This window comes from Liolophura sinensis, chromosome 13, assembly GCF_032854445.1.
Source record: "Liolophura sinensis isolate JHLJ2023 chromosome 13, CUHK_Ljap_v2, whole genome shotgun sequence".
NCBI classification, from domain to species: domain Eukaryota; kingdom Metazoa; phylum Mollusca; class Polyplacophora; order Chitonida; family Chitonidae; genus Liolophura; species Liolophura sinensis.
Genome location: NC_088307.1, coordinates 16,284,985 through 16,312,533, shown reverse-complemented (window position 1 = coordinate 16,312,533; position 27,549 = coordinate 16,284,985). Strand labels below are relative to the sequence as shown.

Sequence of the window (27,549 nt, the reverse complement as noted above, 5' to 3'; positions counted from 1 at the left end):
ATATCTTCTGTATTTTAATTAAGCTCCTCTGGATAGAAACTACATGTAGTCAGTGAAAAATGATGTATCACGTTGTTTTCTGAGAGAGCACTAATTTACTATATAAGTACAGTTTTACATAACCGCACGCATGAAAATAACATATTATGTACTTAACACTGACTAAGACACACACTGATTTTGGAGACAAAATCGCCGCATGGAGATCACTTCTTACAAAGAATCACAATTACAGTATTGTGGGAAGAGGAAAACCGCTGTGGAGTAAACCACCGACCTTCAGCAAGTCACTCAAAAACTTGCCCATGCGTGACGTTCAAATACTGAGATAATTTGTGGAAGACAAGTGCAGATGTTCAATGAACATTATCAGACACATACATGTAAATATACACATATATAGCTCAACATATCTTTTAAGCTAAACCTTCATTATACAGTCATCTTTGCAGATGTGTCCCCCTCTTGGCAAAGTTGTAAGTGTGCCAGGGCAGTACAAGGACCTGAGCCTGTAGCTCTCACCAATGGGGTTGCTGTTAAGCCCACTTCATGCAGGCTTCCTTGCCGCTGTAAGTATATGAAGGTCTAGTATTAGACCTGTGCATGGTCATTGGTTTCCCCTGGGATTTGCCCAGTTTCCTCACACCATGCCAATAATGTTGGAAGCAGACATAAGCGAAATATTTTTGATTACCTCTCAATGAAATAAATAAATAAATAAATATAATTTAACAGCTCTAATGCATCTGATGTACGGCTTTTGCACATTTTGAGTATATCCTAGCCACCTCAAGCTGACGAACCATAAAGTTCCACTCTTGAACATGCATGGAATCCATGATATTCATCTGCTGTCACGCATGGGGAGCGAGAAAGTTTCCAAAGGTTAATGGTTTCCACTACCAATGAAACTAAATGACTTAATAGGGTGATAATAAGGAACTATCTAAAAAAATAATGGATATATACCATTCATTTACATTAGTCCACTGAACCAGTTTATTTGATAATATGTGTTTTACACCTTAGTTTAATGGTGGCCGGCATAATGGTTCGGAAGGAAACCCGGGCCGAGTCTGAGGAGGGGGGGGGGGGGTAAGCTCACAACCATTCACAGGTAATTAATACCATACTGACAGCCATCAGTATATTTCTGTGCATTCTGTACTGTACCTGGCTAGTTACACATGTCTGCATCTCAGAGGCCAACATGTAGTAGAAGTAAATTATGTGAAGTGTATATACCTGTCTGATATCCCTATGGTGCTCTATAAACTCTACTTTCTCATTCTCACCTTTATAATACACCCTTGACATATTAAGACAAGCAACCTACTTTAGCAAATGTAATCAATACATAGCAATCAGCCTTTACATGTGTGTAATCAACTTAACATGCAACCCTTCTACAGCAACGACAATCCGCAGTCTATCTGCGGCTTGTATATATTCCCTATTTGGCTCCAGTTCAATGCATGACAAACGGGCCTTAAAGATTATTGGCTGGAGAAACATTACAAGAAATGTTCCATTACGTTATAGATTACATCGCTATGCACTCAGAACTGTAGTAATCAGAGCAAAAAAAAAACAAACTCAACCTACGTCTATATGCAGTGCCATGACTAAGAAGTTTTAATGCTCACCCAGCAGGAATTCTGTTATTTACATGGGTGTTTTATGGGTGGAAGATGACAGCATATAGATAGAGACATATACATGCAGTCTACAGTAAAACATGACCATACACGTTTATGTATGTGAACACATGTAACATTTCACTCTTGCCTTTCACAATATTCATTTTTCTCATTGGTGTTTTACGCAGTACACAAGTCATAAATTTACATGTGTGTGAAGGTCATCAGAAGTTAGTGGCTGTAAGTCACGAGGTTTGCCAGCCATCTGACAAAGGCCGATGGTTTTATACTCTGCTAGAGAGCTCTCGAATCCTCTGGTCGTGAAAATTTTATGAGCACTACATGTATATGAGTGAGCAAGTGCTTAGGGTTTAAAGTTGTACTTTTTACAATTTTTTAGTCATACGATGACGAACGAGTCCTTAGAGTGCTTGTACGTGTAATGTGCCTCCTTGTTGCAGGACGGCTTTCCACCGCTCTTGAATCTATGGCTGCTTCACTGAGACAACCTATCGATATGACCGAAGGCAAGTAAGCCACCCAACCCATGCTATTATTCTGATATTGGGGATCAACCAGTCTTTGCACTATCTATTTAATGCTGAAAGCTAATCGAGGATACAAGTACTGTATATAGCGGTGTTAAACACCAGGCAAATTAATATAAACCAATATTAAAATAGTGTACTAATTAGCAAAACAATACCATCCTAATATCTTATCAAACAAATCAAACCAGTATATCAGTAACTATCACTACACTTCATATCTCAATATAGTTATTGTAAGTACTAAGTGGAGAAGTTTTTTTACTAAGTATTTTCAGGAAGAGCTTGTATAATGAAGATTTGTGATCAGCATTATGTCTAGCACAAAGTGCCATCACCATGGGGCATTTCGGAATACAATTCATAATTAACCGCTGACTGACAACTGATAGACTCTCCCTATTGGAATAGACAGCTGATGAGGAAATGTACTGGACACACCACAGGCCACAGTTGTGACTACCATAGTTTCCCCTAAAAATTCGCCCCCCCCCCCCAAAAAATACATTTTAGAGGTAAAAAAAATTATTACTTTTAGTGCTGAAAATTGCAGTTTTTAGGTAGGACATCACTTAACTTCCAAATAACAACTTTCTAAGATCAACAGAATTCTAAGAACCATGACAAATGTGCTGCATAGTCTTTCACACAATTTTAGGTCAAACACAGCAGTCGGCCTTTTACAAATGTATTGATTTGTTGGCCATCACCAAAGCGACGATCAACAAACCCCAACAGGCCAAGTTTCTACAACAATACCAGTGGATCCTCACCCTAGTGAACCACAATTACGATGTTGGTTGATGTGAGATTCAGGACCACCCTGCTGATTGGTCACTTTAACTTGTCAATAAATTCACCATAATCTCCTAAATGGAACTGCCAGATGTTATTCAGACAGTGCCAAGGGATCTTGGCTGTCATGCAAGGACATTTCAATGTGATAAGAGAAGCCAATGGAATGGGGCGATAATATTGACCTAAAGACACATTCGGGACCATATTCGACAAGAATTATTAAATATAAATTCAACTATTATTTGTAATTTCTTCAAAACACTCATGATTTCATATTCCCTTTTAATTACTGGGATGGTATTATATATATATATATACACACACACACACACACACACATATATATATATATATATATATATATATATATATATATATATATATATATGTATATATATATTTAGGAAATAAATAATGATATATTTATATATCCCAACTGCAGTTTCAAACTTCATGTTATTTTCAAGGAATATCCTTGAAAATATCTGGCATATTCCTTGAAAATAACATGAAGTTTGAAACTACACTTGGAATATAAGAGAATGTAGAAAGTTAAGAAGGCGTTTTATTATTTTTTTTTTTCCTATGTAAATTCTCCTCACCAGGGGATCTTTCTCTATTCTTCAAACATATATATATATATATATATATATATATATATATATATAAATATGTGTGACGAGTTATCTACTGAAAAAGCGATTTTTTTGTTTTTTGTTGCCAAAAGCAGTAATAGTCCTACTATATCACATGACATGTCTAATTTTAGGCAACTTTTCCTGACATTGATTTACTGGTCACTCGTGCCAAAATGTTCTGGAAGGCACCTCTTTCCTTCAGGAATTTGTTTCATAGGTTCACAGATGTTCCATTCCTCAATTTTTGTCCATTATTTGTCCTGAAATAGCTTTTTGTGAAACCTTTTCCAGATGGCCATATTTATGGTAAATATGATAAGCTGGCTCACATTTTTGTGCCACAGTACCACTTTTTATCTTTAGCGAGGGAAAATCCGACTCGAAACCTGTGGGTGGCATTTTAACAACATATTAAGTAGTGGTTCAAATTTGTTGGTGGATGGAACTAATGAAGCCATTACTCTGTCAAGGGTAAAATTTCTTCTAGCAAGAGGAAGAGTAAATGTAACCCAACCTTTAAATTGCAAGTTTAAAGCCTCAATGCCCAAATTAAGGCAAAAATACATAAGCCATGAATTATGTGCAATTATTGGTGGAAATTAAATGCTCTATCTCAGCTGATACTCAATATTAAATGTATGGTTGAGACATTCTGTATTCTGATCCTCCCAAATAACAACAGTCAGAGTGGTGAAGATAGCTTCTCTTCCAATATTAGCTCGCCACGACACAGCGTTAAGCCATAATCATTCATTCCAATATTAGCTAGGGAACACAAAGAGTTGGTTTAATCCCAGCTTGGACAAGGAATCCTGTTCTTAAGGCCTTGGTGGCAACAAGTTTTTGACAGTTAATTCCTGCAAGCTTTGGCTGATCAGATTGTCTTACATGAAGTTCATATACAGATAACAGCATATACTTATAACAGGACATATATATAACAGCACATACACATAACAGTATATGCATATACCAGCATATGCACATAACAGCAGATAGATATAACAGCATATACATATAACAGCACATATATATAACAGCATATACACACATGTATAACAGCACATACATATAACAGAATATGCATATAACAGCATATAACAGCACATACATACAACAGCATATACATACAACAGCGCATACATATAACAGCACATACATATAACAGCACATACATATAACAGCACATACACAAAACAGCATATACATATAACAGCACATACACAAAACAGCATATACATATAACAGCACATACATATAACAGCATATACATATAACAGCACATACATAACACAGCACATACATATCACAGCATATACATGTACATATAACAGCATATGCATATAACAGCATATACATATAACAGCATATGCACAAAACAGCATATGCATATAACAGCACATATATATAAGAGCATATACATATAGCAGCACATACATATAGCAGCACATACATATAACAGCACATACATATAACAGCACATACATATAACAGAACATACATGTACATATAACAGCATATGCATATAACAGCATATACATATAACAGCATATGCACAAAACAGCATATGCATATAACAGCACATATATATAAGAGCATATACATATAGCAGCACATACATATAGCAGCACATACATATAACAGCACATACATATAACAGCACATATAACAGCACATACATATAACAGCACATACACAATACAGCATATACACATAACAGCACATACATATAGCAGCACATACATATAAGCTCTCCCCACTGGTATGAACGGTGAAAATCTGTGAGTCAAATGTGGGAAACTTTGCCAGCTACAAAAATTGGGTGGTTTATACTTACCATTGTTCCTTCATCCACGAAACTGATTGCCATTCTTGTATGTACTGTATTATAAAGTGAAATATTCTTGAATAGGATCTTATGCTGCGATTAAATAAATAATTTAATAAATAAAGGCATGATTTGTACAGAACATGCACATGTTATTATCTTGTAAAACATGGAAACGGTTTGGTCATAAAATAAATCTGCATGCAATTTTTTTCCAGTTTTGTTCAGAAATTTCAAATCGTATTGTTTTATACTATTATTATATTCTATAAAACATCAATTATTACATGCACGTGAACCTCAGTACACATATTCAAATATGTATAGACAGGTGTGTAAATAACTTTTTGAGGAATACGGTGATGCCCGAGAATCTCCAAAACCCATTCAGTCCAGTTCGTGTCTTTAAGATTCCCTATGTTATGTTTACATGTGAACTTTGTCAGGTGCCAAATAGTTTGTATCTGACAAGGCAGACTTTGATGACTAACAAGACAGATTTTGATGCCTGACAAGACAGGATTTGATTCCTGACAAGGCAGACTTTGATGCCTAACAAGACAGGATTTGATGCCTGACAAGGCAGACTTTGATGCCTAACAAGACAGGATTTGATGCCTAACAAGACAGGATTTGATGCTTAACAAGACAGGATTTGATGCCTAGCAAGGCAGACTTTGATGCCTGACAAGGCAGACTTTGATGCCTAACAAGACAGGATTTGATGCCTAACAAGACAGGATTTGATGCCTGACAAGGCAGACTTTGATGCCTAACAAGACAGGATTTGACGCCTAACAAGACAGGATTTGATGCTTAACAAGACAGGATTTGATGCCTGACAAGATAAGATTTGATTCCTAACAAGACAGGATTCGATGCCTAAAGAGACAGGATTTGATGCCTAACAAGGCAGACTTTGATGCCTAACAAGACAGGATTTGATGCTTGACAAGACAAGATTTGATTCCTGAGAAGACAGGATTCGATGCCTAACAAGACAGGATTTGATGCCTAACAAGGCAGACGTTGATGCCTAACAAGACAGGATTTGATGCCTGACAAGACAAGATTTGATTCCTGAGAAGACAGGATTCGATGCCTAACAAGACAGGATTTGACGCCTAACAAGGCAGACTTTGATGCCTAACAACACAGAATTTGATGCCTAACAAGACAGGATTTGATGCCTGAGAAGACCGGATTTGATTCCTGACAAGACAGGATTTGATGCCTGAGAAGACCGGATTTGATGCCTGACAAGGCAGGATTTGATTCCTGACAACACAGGATTTGATGCCTAACAAGACAGGAATTGATTCCTGAGAAGACAGGATTCGATGCTTAACAAGACAGGATTTGATGCTTAACAAGACAGGATTTGATGCCTCACAAGGCAGACTTTGATGCCTGACAAGACAGGATTTGATTCCTGACAAGACAGGATTTGATGCCTAACAAGACAAGATTTGATGCCTGACAAGGCAGACTTTGATGCCTAACAAGACAGGATTTGATGCCTAACAAGACAGGATTTGACGCCTAACAAGACAGGATTTGATGCTTAACAAGACAGGATTTGATGCCTGACAAGATAAGATTTGATTCCTGAGAAGACAGGATTCGATGCCTAACAAGACAGGATTTGATGCCTAACAAGGCAGACTTTGATGCCTAACAAGACAGGATTTGATTCCTGAGAAGACAGGATTCGATGCCTAACAAGACAGGATTTGATGCCTAACAAGGCAGACTTTGATGCCTAACAAGACAGGATTTGATTCCTGAGAAGACAGGATTCGATGCCTAACAAGACAGGATTTGATGCCTAAGAACACAGGATTTGATGCCTAACAACACAGGATTTGATGCCTAACAAGACAGGATTTGATGCCTGAGAAGGCCGGATTTGATTCCTGAAAAGGCCGGATTTGATGCCTAACAATGTCCATGTCAGGCTGGTTATTTGCAGCTTGTATTTACATCTTCAAGATTCTCAATAGTTTCTGGGCAAGCATTAAAACATTGCCTAATAATAGCTAGATTTAGCTCTGTGTTCATGTAGATCCTACTGTACCTACTTCCACTATGCATTTTCAAAATAAATCTTAAACCCGCTTTAATTTCTGAGATGAATAGAAGAGAATAGAATATTATACTTGTGCAAAATGAGTAGCTCAGTTATGCTCAAAAGTTCAGGTCTAATACAGCACTTTGCATGATTATTCAAAGCATGGCATGGAAACTTTATGCATGACGGTAACACTTTGAAATGACTAGTTCTCGCATTGACTGACTGTTTTATAAAGCAACATAAAGCAAAAGCCATTTCCGGGATCAGGCACCTCCTGGGATGTATCAAATAAAACTCCAACAGGGGACAAGGCAAAAGCTTTCACGTAAGACTGATCAGCTTGCGGACCTAGAGGGAGAAATCAATATATGGCCTGCCTAGGTAGAACAGCAATCCCATGCACATTGCTTAATGTGTATGCAGAGGACTGGCAATTCTATGGGACTGGTGAATGAGTTACTAAACTATGAAGTGGTTCAGAAAACCATTACCATTCATTTAAGCTGGAATAATCACGGAATATGTATCAAACTCAATCAAAATCTCCACGATATGGCTGAAATATTCCATAATCATTCATTCAAATTCAACACATAGTGATATGATAATTGCATTACTAGCGCCTGAATCCAAACGAGAGGTATATAACAGGGTAGCTGTCATCATCCTGGAGCCTCAAAACGATTTCCAATACCAGCATAAACGCATGTATCAGAAAGAATTCTAGCTTTAATAATTATACAAACCTTGTGTACAAGGAATGTCAACAGTTAATTCATTTTATTGGTTCCACTACTAGTGCTGATAAATGAACACCAGTCAGGGTCAAAATAGCAAAAATATTATGTGCAAGTATATCTTTATTAGTCTGATTAGAAAGTTGTTTGTTGGTGGCCAGTTTTATGGGCAGGGGAAAACTAGAGTGCCTGAAGAAAACCACCAACCTTTGGCAAGTTACAGGCAAACTTGCCCAAGTGTGACATGCATGCCATGAATGTCAAATAGACCGAAGGGGAACTGAGTCCCCCTATTAAGTGAGCAATTCATGTAAGAATACCCAAGAGAGCTGTGAACTGCTTCTTGCCGATATTAGGTCCCGAGAACAATGACAAAAACGGATGCATCATGAAAATTACCTCACCATGAAATTAGGATTTATTAATTTATTCGGATTTTATGTCTCAGGCAACCATGCAAATCAATGACACGCACTATGACCATCTCCAGCACAAGCTTACACACTGCACAGTTGAAATATTTCATTTCCCCTACCTACATGTATACTGAATTAAATATTTTGCCAACATTTTATTTAGATAAATTCATGGCTGGGTTTCTTTGCTGATGCATACGGTATATAATACTGCAAACCAGCATGATCTGACAAAGACTCCCCCTAAATGCAGGTATAAACAGAAAACGTCATGTCTTTGACTTTTGTTTTACCATGTTTCTCACCAAATGAGAAAGCCACAAAAAACTGATCACAGCCTTGGGTGCATTCCACATTTAAAGTTCTATGGTGGCCCCCACAACGTCTGGCTCTCACGGAAGGCTGCACAATGCCATGTTGTCACATGCATAATTTAGGACGCTGAAGCAGTGAGAATTACAATCTAACTGAAGTGAAGTAATACCATACTATATATAATTTGCTTCAGGAACACAAATTTGTTTTTTGCTAGGATGAAAAAAAAAAAGGAAAAAAAAACAACTACATGTATGACACAGAGAATCAAAAACTTATGTGAACAAAAACTAAACTTAAATTTTGGTAACAAAAACATAAACTTGAATTTTGGCTTATATGAATGTTACAAACTACATGTGCACCTGTACTTGTAAGTGAAAGTAAAACTTTTGAAAAGTGAAAGTGAAACCTTATATCCCTCAAACATGTATGTGTTTGTATTACATCGCAGAACATCTCAAGTTGTTGAGAAGTCAAATGTCCCAAGAGCTTCATTTATCCTTGCTTAATGTATTCCATGCTTTCAGGAATAAAAGATAGATGAGTTAGCCATGTTGCTTCATCTAAGCCTCTAAGTAGATCCTCCATCAAAGTCCTCCGCCTGACATAAAAAGCTTCATGTGAGTGAACATATAGACCATGGATCCTTGCCTCTTGACGTTGCATCTCTAAGTATTGGTCTTAGACTCATTTCTTTACCAGTACTAGTATTACATACACATGTTGGGGTAAGCCACCAACTTGCGGATGGTTGTGGGTTTCCCACAGGCTGTGCCCGGTTTCCTCCCACCACAATGCTGGCAGCAGTCGTACAAGTGAAATATTCTTGAGTACGACGTAAAACACCAATCAAATAAATAAATAAATACACATGTTGGTATATGAACACAAAAGTTTCTTAATTACCACAGTTCTGGAGCATGCTTAATCTTTCAAATCCAATCCAAACATGTAATTGCTGTATCTTTTAGTATAAATATTCTTGGAAATGGTAAACATCTGGAAAACACTGTACTTATAAAGTACATGTATTTGACAGTATTTAATTATTTGTGTTTCCAGGAACCAATATGTAGTAATGATCAATAAATCTCACAAAAGCACGTCCCAAAACTTCTTGTCCTGTCTTTATTGAACAGACACAAATTACTGCACTTACAATTTAATGCAAATCGATAAAGTCAGATGGTTTAATTGTCAGGTTACCCATCTGCATTCGCCCTTGTAATGAGGCGTGGGAACTGAGGGCCAGAAAAACCATCTGAAAATTCAGTCTGAAAACACCTCACCCTACATTAGCAATCACCTGCTCCGACAAAATCAGCTGCTTTTGTTTTTTTAAAATTTTAAACAAAAAAGTCTGAAGTTAACCTTTTGGAGGACAATTCCCATGCCTGATAATTACATGGTATAACCTGCAATTTTATCCTGGGAAAACATAGTTCTTCCGTTCATAATCAGTGATTAAAAGATTACCTGATCAATGCTGCACAATGATCAATTATTGAACTCAGTTCAGGCTTGCTGAACTACCCATTTACTCTGCATCAACAAATGGAATTTAGCTAACCACGGAGCCAAAATAAATCTTAATAATAGAAATGTCCCCAAAATCTTGAATTAAACCAAACCCATTGTGGCTGTGATGTTGAATAATTCACAAATAAACAAATTTAAATGGTGTGTTAAAAAAAACATAATTCCCACGGGAAGAAATTTTCTGTGATTCATCTGAGTAATCTATCATTAAACAGGTACCTGCAAACACGGCTAAATTTGATTTTACTCATTCAGAACAGGGCAAACATGTGCCACACAACAGAGAGAGATAGAGAGAGAAAGAGAGAGAGAGAGAGAAAGAAAGAGAGAGAGAGAGAGAGAGTCCAGGATGAATAACATAGCTGTGGTTCTCTAATAACAGTGATATTGTCAAAGTGAATTCAGCTGACTTGGAAAGTATTTTTACAATATGTGTGCAATAAGCTACAGTCAGACTAGTTTTGATAAATTAAGGCAGCGCTGTGTTAAAGTGCGCCTGCAACATAATAAAGATAATTACTATGCACACTCTCTTTTCCTCTTCTGGAAAATTCCCTGTTCTTACCTGCAGTTTTGGGAAGTTGAAGTTGGGCTATGATAAATTTAATAAAGTATATAAACATCCTGGTGGGTTAGAGCAAGCTCATACATGGATATTACTGCAGGAAAACAACGGTATATTACCCCAATGAAGCTGTCATTTTAGGTTTTGTAATAATTTAATAATAAAATATTATAATCCTCAAAACTTGAAGAAAAGTGACCATTGATACTCATAAAATATTACAGGGTTTTTTTTTTATTGAATTAATACATCAGACTTAACACTTTTCTGAAAATAAGATAAAATTCCTTACTCGCATTTTTAAATGCATGGCACTGTGACTAGAAGAAGTCAATGTTTAAGGATGACAGTTCAATACCGAGTTCTCAGGATATAAAAATCATAAACGAATGCATGAACATTTATGAACACTGACTTATTCACTGATGTCAATATGCAATACAAACACCAAAGGTTAATGCTCATAAAATTTGAGTCACACAGACATCAACCAGCCACTCTTCACAATGTGTTCATTCCAGGATGAGTGGATCAGAGGTTTATATTCAGGCTAACGCACGACACAATGGCTTCTACCTCCAGATCTTTAGGCTCTAGTGCCTCCGATATTTGAACCAGCAAGTCTACAGCAGTCATGTTGACCATGTGCTATCGCTCTAGTCCTCCGGGCTAACCTATGGTATTACCTTGACAGGGGGCTTGGCTTACGGAGGACAAGCCAATGTGGCTTCGCCGTCAATTAATTCACGAGTACCAGGAATCATTGGAATGGCTGTTATCAAAAAGTGCTCCCCGATCATGAAACAAGACTCGCTGTAATAGATGGTTAAACAACCTTGTGCACTCTGTATATCCTAGTGGGCCGGCTGTAAATATATCCAGCACTGGGCTAAGACTAGCAGAATTCAACCTTGGCCTGTTACTTGGTATAGGTGGCAGTACGTGTTCGGTTAAGAGAATCTGGAGCCTCTTATTAGCAGGGTATTAGCTGGTCAAGGTGCGTGGAAGCTCTGATATGCCCTATATATCATCACTGAATCTATTACCACCGGTTTCGCCTCATCGCTATTCAGAAGGAGTTATCACCTAACTTGACAGCAGCAGGACAGACTGCCAAGGCTGCGGGCAAAGCCACTGTCTATTTATGTGTTCCAGACGCTCGCGTTTCAAATGCACCGAATTAACCGACTATCCAGCAAACTATACCACAGCCTCTTCACCACTGGATACATTTTGGAAATAAAAACCAGGCTGACGATTTTACTCGAAGCACAATATTGTCCGTGCGTGTAGCATTATGTGGTACAACTGGATATATATCGATATCAGGTTGATGTCTCTTGGGATATTCCTTAACACAGATACCAGACTACCAACGGTAGGTGAGTTCAATACTCATACATGTATATCCGGATACATATACATGAATATGCTACATATATATATATATTTATATACATGAATATGCTAGCGCAAAAGATACATGTGAACAGCTTATATATATATATCTTTGCACAACAACAACACAGTCCACCATGTCAGAGCATTCTTACAGAGAAATGTACACATGTGTTTATAGGGTTGATTTTTTTACCATTTAAACGCTTGATTTGAATATGTACTGTCTAAACAATACATTTTAATTCCCATAGGTGTTGCACGTGACAGTGGGCTACCTGCCGGGATCAGCTTGGGGTAAACATGTAATCTATACTCACAGTGCTTAAAGTCATTTGGACATGCAATGAACACATCTATAGCTGTCGTCAACAATACAAGCGGGTGTGTGATCTTTGGAGGTCAACGGCACAAATATTGATAAAAGCCAAAAGACGATTCCCACTTGATAAGTAGCCGGCTGAGAGCCCAGATCAAATGCTGTTTTCTCAACTATAACAAAGTATTTCTTCATTAAACCGTGCCCAGTGTACAAGGGAAAACTACTTCGAACAACGACAAAACACTGGCTGCAACGCTAAGTGAACTGGTGATGAAGAGCGATTGTAATTGGCAAACATAATGCAATTGTACGGCACGACGCAATGCTAGCAGGCTACCACGTCAGGATTTTATGATTTGTTTACGAAGATATCTCTGGAAGTATTCATAAAAAACAAAAGGGAAGAAATCCTCGGGTGATCTCTACACGATGTGGTTTTGGAGGTTTGGCAATGGGTCTGCAGCCCAGAGAGAGCAGCAAGGAGCCTCTAATCAGGATCAGAAAAGAGGCAGTATGCAACCAACTGACAGTCGACGATCAAGCCCTCTCTTTGCTGTTCTCAAGAAAATGTCAGTGGTGGAGAGCATGCTGGGAACAGACGAGCAAGAGTAAGTACTGCATCTTCTCTATCTGTACTCTATCAGTCCTGGCCAGAAGAGCCAAGTGATCCGCTACTCTAGCGCCCCAAAACCTGGTTATTTGTATGCTAAAATTTTAAATCATCTGATTTACCCACTGCTCAATATTATCTTTTCGTATACAGTAAACAAATAATATCACCCACTCACATGGCCTGTGATGGGTTAATATGCACTTGAGAATTCCAGCTCACAGGAAGCGCGTGGGGCCAGAGAGTAAGAGGATATGGTACACTGCCTCCCCTGTGAGCTGGGTATGGTGACAGCAACCTGTACCTGTTATGATGTACTTTACATTACCATATTTACTGATATATAACTGTTATCAGTGTGTTTACTGTGAATTATTTGTTAGGAGTGTTCTGGGAAAGAGCCTGTCTTGTACAAAATTTGCACCATGCTTTTCAGCCCACTTTCACAAAATGAATTTTTTATAAACTTTCTTTTGAAAATCACAAATGGGGGGCCCCCTGTGGCTCAGTTGATTAGCGCACTAGCACAGCGTAATGACCCAGGAATCTCTCACCAATGCAGTCGGTGTGAGTTCAAGTCCAGCTCATGCTGTCTTCCTCTCCGGCTGTAGGTGGGAAGGTCTGCCAGCAACATGCGGATGGTCGTGGATTTCCCCCGAGCTCTGCCCGGTTTCCGCCCACCATAATGCTGGCCGCTGTCGAATAAGTGAAATATTCCTGAGTACAGGGTAAAAACACCAATCAAATAAAAAAATAAATAAATCACAAATGAGTCATATCATGATATAATCGTCATCATCATCTTCATCATCAAACTTTATGACTTACTGACTTCTTGTAGTTGAGCAAAACAATAATAAAAAAACAATGTTGTAAGTATTAAATGTAAATGTTAAGTGTATGGACTGCGCTGTGTATGCACTATGTCACAATCTCAGCTGTGCACACAGTTTAACTGCACACATTCTCGACTCAATCACTGATATACCCTAAACACAGTCAGATCATTTCATCTTTCATTTCATGCATTAAACGCATCCATGTTCATTTATTTCTATAATTTATTATTTACTTCCTTAGTACATGTACATGTAGTTAACACCATATATTGGTCAGAATATTACACTTCATAGATGTATGTCACATAAATCAGACTCATATATGGAGGAAACCAGTATAATGGATGGATTTTTTTTTTTTTTTTTTTTTTTGATTGGTGTTTTACGCCGTACTCAAGAATATTTCACTTATACGACGGCGGCCAGCATTATGGTGGGTGGAAACCGGGCAGAGCCCGGCGGAAACCCACGACCATCTGCAGGTTGCTGGCAGACCTTCCCACGTACGGCCGGAGAGGAAGCCAGCATGAGCTGGTCTTGAACTCACAGCGACCGCATTGGTGAGAGGCTTCTGGGTCACTACGCTGCGCTAGCGCGCTAACCGACTGAGCCACGGAGGCCCCCCGTATAATGGATGGAGGAAAATACAATGAATGGAGGAAACCATAGAGAAACTCATGAAACTCATGAGTCCACTCCGAGACAATCAAAACCCTGTGCCACTGGTACCTAACAAACCCCCCGCCGTTGGGGCTTGAGCGTCTCAGCGGATGAGATCTGGATTATAATCTGCTACTACAATGGATACAACGGGGTGATATACATATGCAGATGTTATTTCCTGATGGTTTGTGAAGCTTACAGGATTCTGAACCTGAAGCCTACAAGATGCTAAACCTGAAGCTTACAAGACACTGAACCTCAAGCTTATAAGATGCTGAACCTCAAGCTTACAAGATGCTGAGCCTCAAGCTTACAAGACGCTGAACCTCAAGCTTACAAGACGCTGAACCTCAAGCTTACAAGACGCCGAACCTGAGGCTTACAAGACACTGAACCAAGCTTACAAAACGCTGAACCAAGCTTACAAAACCCTGAACCTGAAGATTACAAGACGCCGAACCTGAGGTTTACAAGACATTGAACCAAGCTTACAAAACGCTAAACCAAGCTTACAAAACGCTGAACCTGAAGCTTACAAGACGCCAAACCTGAAGCTTACAAGACACTGAACCAAGCTTATAAAATGCTGAACCTGAAGCTTACAAGACCCTGAACCTGAAGCTAACAAGACACTGAACCTGAAGCTAACAAGATGCTGAACCTCAAGCTTACAAGACACTGAACCACAAGAATACAAGACGCTGAACCAAGCTTACAAGTAACCAAGCTTACAAGAGGTTGAACCTGAAACTTACAAGACACTGAACCTGAAGCTTACAAGACACAGAAACTGAAGCTTATAAGACGCTGAACCAAGCTTACAGGGAACCAAGCTTACAAGATGTTGAACCTCAAGCTTACAAGAAGCTGAACCAAGCTTACAAGAAGCTGAACCAAGCTTACAAGAAGCTGAACCAAGCTTACAAGATGCTGAACCTGAAGCTTACAAGACGTTGAGCAAAGTTTACGGATCTTTTACATGAAATCTGTCAAGCATGCATGTACATGTATGAGCTACTTTACACTTCGGATCAAACCACAGGTAAAAGATATATACATGTATATAAGTATACAAATACAACACCAACACTCCTTTAGCACAAACCAAACTTCACATGGGTGTACACAGGCTTCTCCCATAATTACCTAAATAACTGACCCGATCAGATTGGTGGATTTTCATTCTACATGTAAATGACATTCAATTACTAGCAAGTACATGCTCAACCAAAGGAACTGCGCCGTTTTCGATCACTGGTTCGAAACCAAGAAGTGGTTTTCTCATGATCAAGCCGTTTCCACCACTACAACTTGTGCTTACACTCCGGGAGCCCAAAATAACGATATTATTTAAACCACTTTTAATACAAGACATCCATCAATTCAACCAAGTTTTGGTCTTCCTTCATATGTACATTGTACATCTCAATAACACGTCACTGGTGGACTGGCACTGCTAGTAGCATGTTATATGATGTCAAATGCATTTGCCAGCTGAAAAATTTCATCTAAATGTTTTTCTTGTGAAAATCTAGAGATAGATAGCACTACATGTATACAAGCGCATACACACCCTTGCAGTGCACAAAATCTGCCTTTGCACAATGCAGATTTATTTTTGCCGGCTATGTTCATATACCGATAATGTTTTTAGCAGTTCTTGATGGTTCAACTGTTCTTAATCGTTAATTCTCATCAAGTGTTTGATGCTGCATAACTAATTAGCTACATGACTGTGTATATAATCATGCTCACGGCTTACATCATTAATTGAGAGATTTACAGGATGTTTCAGTCCACAAGTACTCTTCCACACAAGTTCCTGTACATCCGGAATGCAGATAAAAAAAAAACGAAGATACCTGATACATCTGTAAATACATTTCATAATGGATTTTCATCATCACACTCTGCTTGCAAACCCATGCCACCTTGACTGATTCCGAGAGGATAATTTAACAAATACACTGTACAAACACGAGCTGTAGACCCTACGATTACACAAACATGACAAAAGGAATTAAAGACCTGCATGTCACATGTAACAAATACAATACCATATAACTTTAATAGATTACCACGTCTCATACATAAATCGCAGATTTGCTGCTTGTTACACATATTTACACAAATATGTACACATCAACCAATACACAGTTATACTGTAGTTGTACTGTAAACTGTTCCTCCAATAAATAAATGCAGCTCATAAACTCAGGGTTCAAATTCGCTGACCTTGTCGATCAACCTGCATCAAGATACAGCTTTGTGCCAGAGCGTCAAGTTTGCTATTTTTACATCGAAAGATCAAAACTTAAAATGATGCCCCCGTGGTGGGGTGGGCGACTTTCTCGCCTCGACCGACGGCTAAACAAACATCACCACTGGCATGACCGGAGTGCGGTGCACGAGATGAAAGTAGTCCGGTGGAAACAAGCTCTAGAACACCTTTATTTTTATTCATGAATTAAAATGGAGAAAGTATTACAGTGGTTTACAAACCTGTAAATTCCGAAACTGTCTCAAAGTATGCTCCTGTCAAGCTGGCAAGCTAACAACTGCTTCTCCCGCCTGTCAGCTACACTGCATCGGTGAATACATTATACGCGGAACAGTGTTGTCTGTTCACGGTCCCATAAATAAATGTAACAAATCAGCATGCAAACATTTCAGCAATAAAGACCTGACCGGCAAGTATCCGTTGTCAAGTTATTATAACATACAGGAGAAAGTTTTGCAAGTGGTGTTTTGACATCCCATGTTAGAAGTGTTGGAAGTTGTAAAGTTTAGGGTGTAATATTTATGTGTAACTTTCTACTTCACTACTTACGTCAATTCATTCATGCTTCCCTAAATGAGGCTGGCCAAATATGGAGGAGACCCTTTTCAGATGTAATCCATGTGACAAAAGCATGTGACACACAAATATGTGTATTCAACCCTTACCATGTTCATCTGTCTTAAAGACATCTAAAAACTACGTCCTAGCACATCAACTTGAGTGGTGTAGTGTTATCAGTAACTGGCTATGGACCCAACATGTTGTCTGATGGAAGTTCGAATCTAGAATAAGAAACGTCTTATTTATGTTGTTTTCTTTGCATGCAAGTTGAAAATCTACCCATTCAATTTTAACCAATAAACAATTAGTTAAATCACGTGACTGTGGGGAAAAAAAACATGACATCAGAATGCATGTGCAAATCAACATGTAAATATTACCCCTGGCCTTTACAACACCCGAAGTATTCTATTTTCCTGCCATTTCATTTCGGAAACCATCAGTTATACAAACAAATGTACTCGGTACGAGGTTTCCTAAACTCATACATGTTCAAACTTCATTCTCACAATATTGTGTTATTTATTTATTTATTTATTTATTTGATTGGTGTTTTACGCCGTACTCAAGAAAATTCCACTTATACGACGGCGGCCAGCATTATGGTGGGTGGAAAATGGGCAGAGCCCGGGGGAAACACACGACCATCTGCACGTTGCTGGCAGACCTTCCCACGTACAGCCGGAGAGGGACGGCTTGCATGAGCTGGACTTGAACTCACAGCGGCCGCATTGGTGAGAGACTCCTGGGTCATTGTGCTGCGCTAGCGCGCTAACCAACTGAGCCACGGAGGCCCCCCTCGCAATATTGTGAGAAACAATAGCCATGCCTGTGCATTAGTATATTTGCATTGTGCCCGTCCGTACAGGTAGACAAGAACAATCGATTTCATACAATGATGTTGATAAACTCGACATGCCTGGAGTGCACAGTGTTAAGTACATGGATTGAGTGGACAACCATTACCAGCTTCAAATTGCAACATTGTGCAAACGCAAGGCTATATCTATTCCAACCCATATTTTCTGAGCTAGGTGCACTATCTGCCAATAGTGCACCTTGATGAAAACTTTACATACTGTCAGGTGCCTAAAATAAGAGCCTGTACATTTTAATCACAGGCACTTGGAACCAACCAGTAGAACAAAATAAAATACTACAATACATGGTGCCACAGGATTGTATAATAGCCTGAAGGTGTCACACTCGCCTTCCCGAAAGTCACGAAAGTGGCATACCCGCCTCTTGTTCATTGCCGACACGTCACTGAAGTTTTCAAATCGAACACCCATGTACATCTTGATGGCTTCAGAAAGGTTTATTCTTATGTCGTGACCATCCTTGGCATCATACTTGTCTGGGATAAGGGTTAGTCAGTCATTCCCCAGGTTGTCGTGCCTTACTTACTGGTCACGCGCCAGGTCGTGTTTTACTTACTGGTCACGCACCAGGTCGTGCCTTACTTACTGGTCACATGCCAGGTTATCGTGCCTTATTTACTGGTCACTCATCAGGTCTTCGTGCCTTACTTACTGGTCTCACGCCAGGTCATCATGCCTTACTTACTGGTCACGTGCCAGGTTGTCATGCCTTAATTACTGATCACACGCCAGGTCGTTGTGCCTTACTTATTTGTCACATGCCAGGTCGTGTTTTACTTACTGGTCACGCGCCAAGTCGTGCCTTACTTACTGGTCACGCGCCAGGTCTTCGTGCCTTACTTACTGGTCTCACGCCAGGTCATCATGCCTTACTTACTAGTCACGTGCCAGGTTGTCATGCCTTAATTACTGATCACACGCCAGGTCGTTGTGCCTTACTTATTGGTCACATGCCAGGTCGTGTTTTACTTACTGGTCACGCGCCAAGTCGTGCCTTACTTACTGGTCACGCGCCAGGTCTTCGTGACTTACTTACTGGTCTCACGCTAGGTCATAATGCCTTACTTACTGGTCTCATGCCAGGTCATCATGCCTTACTTAATGGTCATGTGCCAGGTTGTCATGCCTTAAATACTGGTCACGCGCCAGGTCTTCGTGCCTTACTTACTGGTCATACACCAGGTTGTGGTGCCTTACTTACTGGTCACACGCCAGGTCGTCGTGCCTTACTTACTGGTCATACACCAGGTTGTGGTGTCTTACTTACTGGTCACACGCCAGGTCTTTGTGCCTTACTTACTGGTCCCACGCCAGGTTGTGGTGTCTTACTTACTGGTCACCTCTGATATCATACTGTACCCCAGATTGAATATAAACTGAACATCCCAGTGAAACTTGTTGACCTATCTATGTTTTATTTTTCTTCTAATATCATCCTGTACAAACTAATTATTTTCAAAATAAGCTGGCCTGGAATACTGAAGGCATTCAAATCACTTGCTGAAGAAACACAAGTTAGTGCTCTGTTTAAGCTGACATCAAAAATATACAACATCAGCCAGATCAGACATATAACTTCCAAGGTAATATCAAAGTGTAACTCATTTCAAGAGTAAAATAAAATATTTTATTTCCATGAAGTTATTCACAAGATGAGTTGATGACACATGACTGACTGTTGGAAGCTACAGTAATTAATGTTGTGCATTAATTAACATAACATGCTTGTATTGTTAAGTGTGGTAAGTAAGAACAAATCAAATGCAAAAAAATCGAAACAGTGTGGAACATAATCATCAGTTTTCCTACGTTTTACACTGTGCATTTTAAACATATATGCTAAAACTAAGTGAGTACTAAAAAACCTAAAGCATGCAATAACACACCCAAAGGTGAATATTCTGAAGAGAAAAATCTCAATTTTACCAAAGACAAAACTCAACATATGTGCAAAGGTCTTAAACACTTTGACTTGAGAAATCTCCTGTTAACTAATAATAACATAACAGACTCACGGAACCCATTTCAGTTGGATTCGGATTTGAACTCACTACCCTAGGTCCCATGCAGTAAGAAAGGATTTCCTCTCTAGTCCTGGTAATTATCAGACTTTTTCAAATAAAGAATTAAATCATCAGCAACTGTTATTTTGAAAACATTTGCTATAAAGTTTGCTTATGGGGGTGTTTCCCAACACTAAAATTAATTTTCCACATTTATCAATTACAATGTTTTAACCAAGAGTACATGATTGAATGTTCCTCATGGTTTTTTACTACTTTCGTTATTGCTGTGCAAGTCTTGGTCATTAAAAAATGCTGCAAGTAATACAGATTGCTTTACATGATGTTAGATCACAGTCTGAAGTTTACTTTGTACAAATTCTTACACAATGTTAATCAGTTATCTTGTCATATATGACATTTAAGCACATGTGACATTTATACACATGAAGTAGATATTTATAATTTTGTTTTTACAGCAGGCTCCATCAAAACTTTGAAGACCGTTCTCAACACTGTATTTTCTTGGACACTACATACCATAAGTTTACAGATACATTTATTGGAAAATCAAAAAAGGATGTGGGAAAAGATATAGCCAAAGCCTTTCCAGGAGTGAAGCCATCCCAAATCAGAAACAAAAAGAAAACTGGAAAAGTTACTATAAAGCTTACCGTGGTTTATCATCCATAAAGGAAAACCCACATCTGTCTCACTGGAACAATTAACTCAGTGACTTAAAGCCATCAAACTTCTGAATCTTGAAGAGATCTACTGACAGTGTGATTTTGGGAATGGATACAAATTTATTCAGCAAAGAGAACAGAATAATAATGGAATGGGAAATTAAATCAGATGGTAAAATGGACATAAAAGTAAGAAACAGAGGGTCAAGTGGATTTGGGGAAAGTTTAAGACTGGAGAAAATATATTCACAGACTCTGTATGAGACTTTTGCCTGCCTGAGGCGGAAAATGTTGCTGGTGGAAATGATACAGAAAACGCATTGTATGAAGTAAATGCTTTAGGTCAAAAACAAATGTTCAGCAGATAAAATTAGGAACCACCTCGCAGAGGAGGTGCTCAAAGGTGAAATCTGGCATCTGATGTAACTATACATAGAATATCATGATTGTGCTGTTACATATGTAGGAGTAGTCTCCTTGCTGAAAAAAAAAAAACAAGCAGGTTCATTGAGATATTTCATCACAGGAGACCAATAATCAACACAGCTGCTCAGGGAGTGGCAGATCCGCTTAATTTGAAAACCTTGTTCAACACCACCAGTACTAAAGTCCCCGAAACAAATGCTTTGGCTCTGGAGACTCAACAAGATATACAGTATTTACTGACTGGTTTTGTGAAGCTGATCTCAGTAGTCTCACAGTCACTAAAACAGTTCCACTGTTGCAAAGTTCATCAATAGTGAAGTCATTGAGGATCAATTCTCACATAAGAGGGCATCCACCATGGAGCTGGGACAAACCCAGACTACATGCAATATTCTACAGCCAGAAAAAGATATTTCTACAATGCACCTCCAAACATGGCAGTGTTAAAGTCTCTGACTTAGGTATTGTCATCAAGAATGGCAGAGGTAGTGGGTGCTCAACAAAAATCCTCTTTTCAGCAGGACTATAAACTGATGTCGATGACTTTCCCAATTCAACTAAACCAACTCCAGGAAATACAACTGTGGGTCCATCTTCATCAAGTTTTGTGACAGTTCCAATACTACCATTCACCAGGTTAGCTTCCTTAGCTGAATGGCCGGACATTCAACTTTTACCGCTATACCTTCTTAAAAACAAACTTCATAAGCCTTTTTATGTCCCCAGAATCCTCAGAAAAGATAAACAAATTACGGTATGTTCAAATATCTACAACTGGACTCTTTTACTGAGGGAACCCAACAACTCCTTCTCTACATTTTATTTCTTTCTTTGATATATTTGATAGGGTTTAACAGTGCACTGAAAAATAGACGTACGTACATTTATTTACTTGATCGGTGCTTATTATATGCCATGTTCAAGAACTTTAAACTAACATGTACGTGCATATATGTCAGTGGCAAAATTTCTGTGTGGAGGAAACCAGGTTGTTTGGGGTAAAGCACCAACCTTCACCGTGTAAATGTATATGTATCTTACCAAACCTACTGACTTAATGCTGCGGCCCAAACAGTAATATCGAGATTCTAACATCACATGCGACCTCATTAGCCAAACTGTTCACAGAACGTTGAGTGAACAATACACGTGACAATGTTCCCCTGTGCTACCACAATCAAGCTTATGGGGCGGAGGAAAGTGGACAGAGCCTGGAAAAATTTATACCCATTGTCTGCTCATGTAGAATGTACATTGTACCTGACAAGCCAGAGAGCTCGAGCGGCGTGCTGTGATGATTTAGATGCTCTAGCCGCATGAGGACAGCACTTTAATTTTGCAGTCTTAACACCTCCCGTGAACCTGAACATTAATTGACCTATCAGTTTCATATAAAACGTGATTAAAATATAACATCAACATAAAGTCCATGGACAGCAGCCTGTTTCAACACCCAATCAAAACTTTTCCAGCCACTGTCTTGATCACCAGAACATACATGTAGTGCATGTGGATGTGTCCATTATTTTTTTAACCTGAATCAAAGAATTTAACAAACAATCTTAATTGGACGACTCTGGAATTAAGCCCCTTATATGTAGAAATAAAAGGTTCATCCCATTTTATTTTGATGATTCCACTGTTTCAGTAAGCTTTCCAAAATGTTTTCAAAAGTTTAATTTAATTTAATAAGCTGTTTCTTAACTGTAGATTTTTCATCATGTTTGGTGGTGGACATGAGGATGTGTTGTGATGAATTTAAATTCTCAGTTAAAGGACATGAAACTTACAAAAACCTTTCACCTTGGTTTTATAGCCAATAGGAAATCTGTATTAAAAGAATAATGATATGTGATCCTTAGGTGTCAATAATGTGTGTAAGAATCACACTTTCAACTTTTCAGAGAAACCAACTCAAATTCTTGTACATGTACAATATGAACTCAATATAAACATGTGCATCCGTTGGCTGACAGCAGCCATACTGGATAGTAACAGAATCCTGAGATAATCAATACCAACAATCCTCTTAAATACTACATGACCCCAAGTCACAAGTTCTCTTAACGAGAAACTAAAAGTATGTGTGACCCTTCATTGGTTAAAAATGTTCAAGATATCTTTTTCACAAGGTCAGGTATGACATATGGACAGAAAAACAGGGGAGCATTTCCAAGGCCTCTCATCATTTTCAAAGATGCATGGGAAAAATAAGGCGATTCCATCACATATTTGCAATTAAAATTGGTCATGTGAAAATTATTTTGGTAGCCACCTGTATGCATGTCTTCTCCCTGGCTGACAGAAATGTCTAGACATATAAGTGCCAATCCTACCGTACTGTGTATCATACCTCATCTCTCATGAGCGAGCGGTAGACCCAGGGACAATCCTGGGTCGAGTCACACCTAACACATTAAAAGAGGAAGTTGTAACTTCCTCGCTTGGTGTTCAACATGAAGGGGATAGTACAACGACTGGTTGACCCATATCGGTATAATGGCTTGGGCGGGGAAGCTTACTTGCCTTTGGTTAGGCGTCTCAGTGAAGCAGCACTAGATAAAAGAGCGGTGGAAATTTTTCCTGCAACAAGATGGCACATTACATGCACTGTAAGGATTCCTTCGTCGTCATATGACTGAAAAATTATTAAGTACGATGTTAAACCCCAAGCACTCACTCACTCACTCTCTCATGAGCTAATCGATTCTTACTGACCATCTAGCTGAACTGTCCCCTATGGACATCAGCTTACACAGACTAATTCTTAACACCTCATTGTTTATTCATGTGACCAGTGAAGCTAAACAGAAATAGAACACAGATATTCAGATGGAGAATTACAATGTTCAGACAGATATTAAAGCCGTAATCATCATGACTGGGTTCCTCAGGGTGACGTTAAGACTTTACAGTTAAAAATGTGAGGCCGACATTCCAGCTCTTTCTTAGATGCTGAAAATGCTGACAACTGTTTTCAGCAAATTTTATAGTGCTATAAGCCACAAATTGATACTTAGTGCATATCTATTAAGAATGAAAGGTTCTCAGTGTCTCCTTGGAAGGAAATGGTTCAAACAGAGCTGGAAGTGTATAACTCATCTACAAAAAATGATTTTTAACACAATATTCAAATTTCTAACAAGGTCCATATTTTGAAGTTATTACAGCTAGGGACATTCATTACCAGTACTTTTGCATTTGGAAATGATACTGTAAATGATAAAATACATTCAATTTGATACATATATAAATGTATATATATATATATATATATATATATATATATATATATACTGTCTTAAAATAGTTCACAATGGATAAGAAAATTAACACATATACAGGGTTTCCGCCGGGCTCTGCTCAGTTTCCTCTCACCATAATGCTGGCTGCCGTCATATAAGTGAAATATTCTTGAGTATGGCGTAAAACACCAATCAAATAAATAAATAAATAAATAACACATATACATTGAATGCTATAAAGACCTGTGAAGAAATAAAAACCCTGTATGTACTTACCTAGTTCAGGAATATGAGATGGATGAATTTCACGGGCCTTCACCCATTTGGCTGCAATAGCCCAAGGCGAATCATCTATGACCATGTCAAGATCAAAGCGGTACTTCTGAATTAAGTCTTTAATTTTTTTCGTTCTCAATGGCAAAGTCTCTTCTTTTTGTTTCATTTCAGGATTAGCAAAGTCATGCAAAGTTCTTCGCTGACTTGATTCAAGTTTTTGCAGAATGTGATTTGTTACCAGTAAGAAACCCAATAATGCTGCCAAACAGATAATGTGTACTTTTTTTCTGCATAATTTTTCTACTGAGCACCGCATGGTGGTAGATTCTCCTTAGCCAGGGGAAAACGTTCTGAAAGTTTCCTGCGATGAAACAAATGTGCCCGGCAGTAACAGTGGTTGGCTCTGTGCTGTCTGATGCATTATAAACTTCTTATCTGGGAACACAATGACAGGACTTTCAGAAGTGCTGACGATTCCGGCACAGATGTGAATGCCCCGCGCGCTTTTTTCATTCCGTATTTTACCATCTCCAGCAACAAGACAACACTGGTACCTGTCAAAGATAACATAAAAACAATAAACATAACAAAAACAGTTGTCAAAGAAGCCAATCAATCTGTAAAATCTTGCACTAACATTGATTTACTGCTTCACGCAGGTGCACAATGCTCTGATCAGGTATATACAAATACAACCATACAACACGAGAGCCACAAGTAAAACCATACAACAGGAGAGCCACATGTGCAACCATACAACAGGAGAGCCACATGTGCAACCATGTAACAGGAGAGCCAAATGTACAACCATACAACAGGAGAACCACATGTACAACCATACAACAGGAGAGCCACATGTACAACCATACAACTGGAGAGCCACAAGACCATACAACAGGAGAGCCACATGTACAACTATACAACAGGAGAACCACAAGTACAACTACACAACAGGAGGGCCACAATTACAACCATGCAACAGGAGAGCCACATGTGCAACCATACAACAGGAGAGCCACATGTGCAACCATACAACAGGAGAGCCACATATGCAACCATACAACAGGAGAGCCACATGTGCAACCATACAACAGGAGAGCCACATGTGCAACCATGCAACAGGAGAGCCAAATGTACAACCATACAACAGGAGAACCACATGTACAACCATACAACAGGAGAGCCACATGTACAACCATACAACTGGAGAGCCACAAGACCATACAACAGAAGAGCCACATGTACAACTATACAACAGGAGAACCACAAGTACAACTACACAACAGGAGGGCCACAATTACAACCATGCAACAGGAGAGCCACATGTGCAACCATACAACAGGAGAGCCACATGTGCAACCATACAACAGGAGAGCCACATATGCAACCATACAACAGGAGAGCCACATGTGCAACCATACAACAGGAGAGCCACATGTACAACCATACAACAGGAGAGCCACATGTACAACCATGCAACAGGAGAGCCACATGTACAACCATGCAACAGGAGAGCCACACGTACAACCATACAACACAAGAGCCACATGTACAACTATACAACACGAGAGCCACATGTACAACCACACAACAGGAGAACCACATGTACAACCATACAACAGGAGAGCCACATGTACAGCCATACAACAGGAGAGCCAAATGTACAACCATACAACAGGAGAACCACATGTACCATACAACAGAAGAGCCAAATGTACAACCATACAACAGGAGCACCACATGTATGACCATACAACAGGAGAACCACAAGTACAACTATACAACAGGAGAGCAGCATGTACAACCATACAGCAGGAGATCCATGTGTCAGTCTCGAAGTCAGGAGACACAGGATCTAGCCTAGATCAGATCTTACCAAAGACTACCAGTTGCATGCCTCAGCACTGATAGTATAATATAATGTGACTGGGTGGGGTGTCACGTCTGGTGTCTTCAACATGATACTTTAGTGGTGGCAACACTCTGGTGGCACTGACTCACGCTGCGACAAGAAGACAGATTATATGTCTCACCCAAAGCATATATGCATACATATATGCACATGTATCATGCCACTAGACTTTAACTATCATCAAACTTATTTCCACTATCATTCAACTAGATTTCCATTATCATCTAACTGGAGTCCACATCAACACAACTGGAGTTCCACGTAAATATTAGCTGAGTTCCACATTTACACAAATGGACTTCCACATTCATACAACTGGATTTCTGCACTATATAACCCAGATCC

The 27,549-nt window shown here is 39.0% G+C and overlaps 1 protein-coding gene across 1 annotated transcript in view; it reads right to left on the bottom strand.

Annotated features, from left to right (window-relative positions):
- Nucleotides 1–27,549, bottom strand: part of LOC135480378 (glycosaminoglycan xylosylkinase-like) — a 59,419-nt gene that overhangs the window by 24,689 nt on the left and 7,181 nt on the right. The window contains exon 3 of the mRNA XM_064760207.1: nucleotides 25,293–25,846. Coding sequence (XP_064616277.1) covers nucleotides 25,293–25,608 — 316 coding nt within the window. The 5' untranslated portion in view covers nucleotides 25,609–25,846. The remainder of the gene's footprint in view (nucleotides 1–25,292; nucleotides 25,847–27,549) is intronic.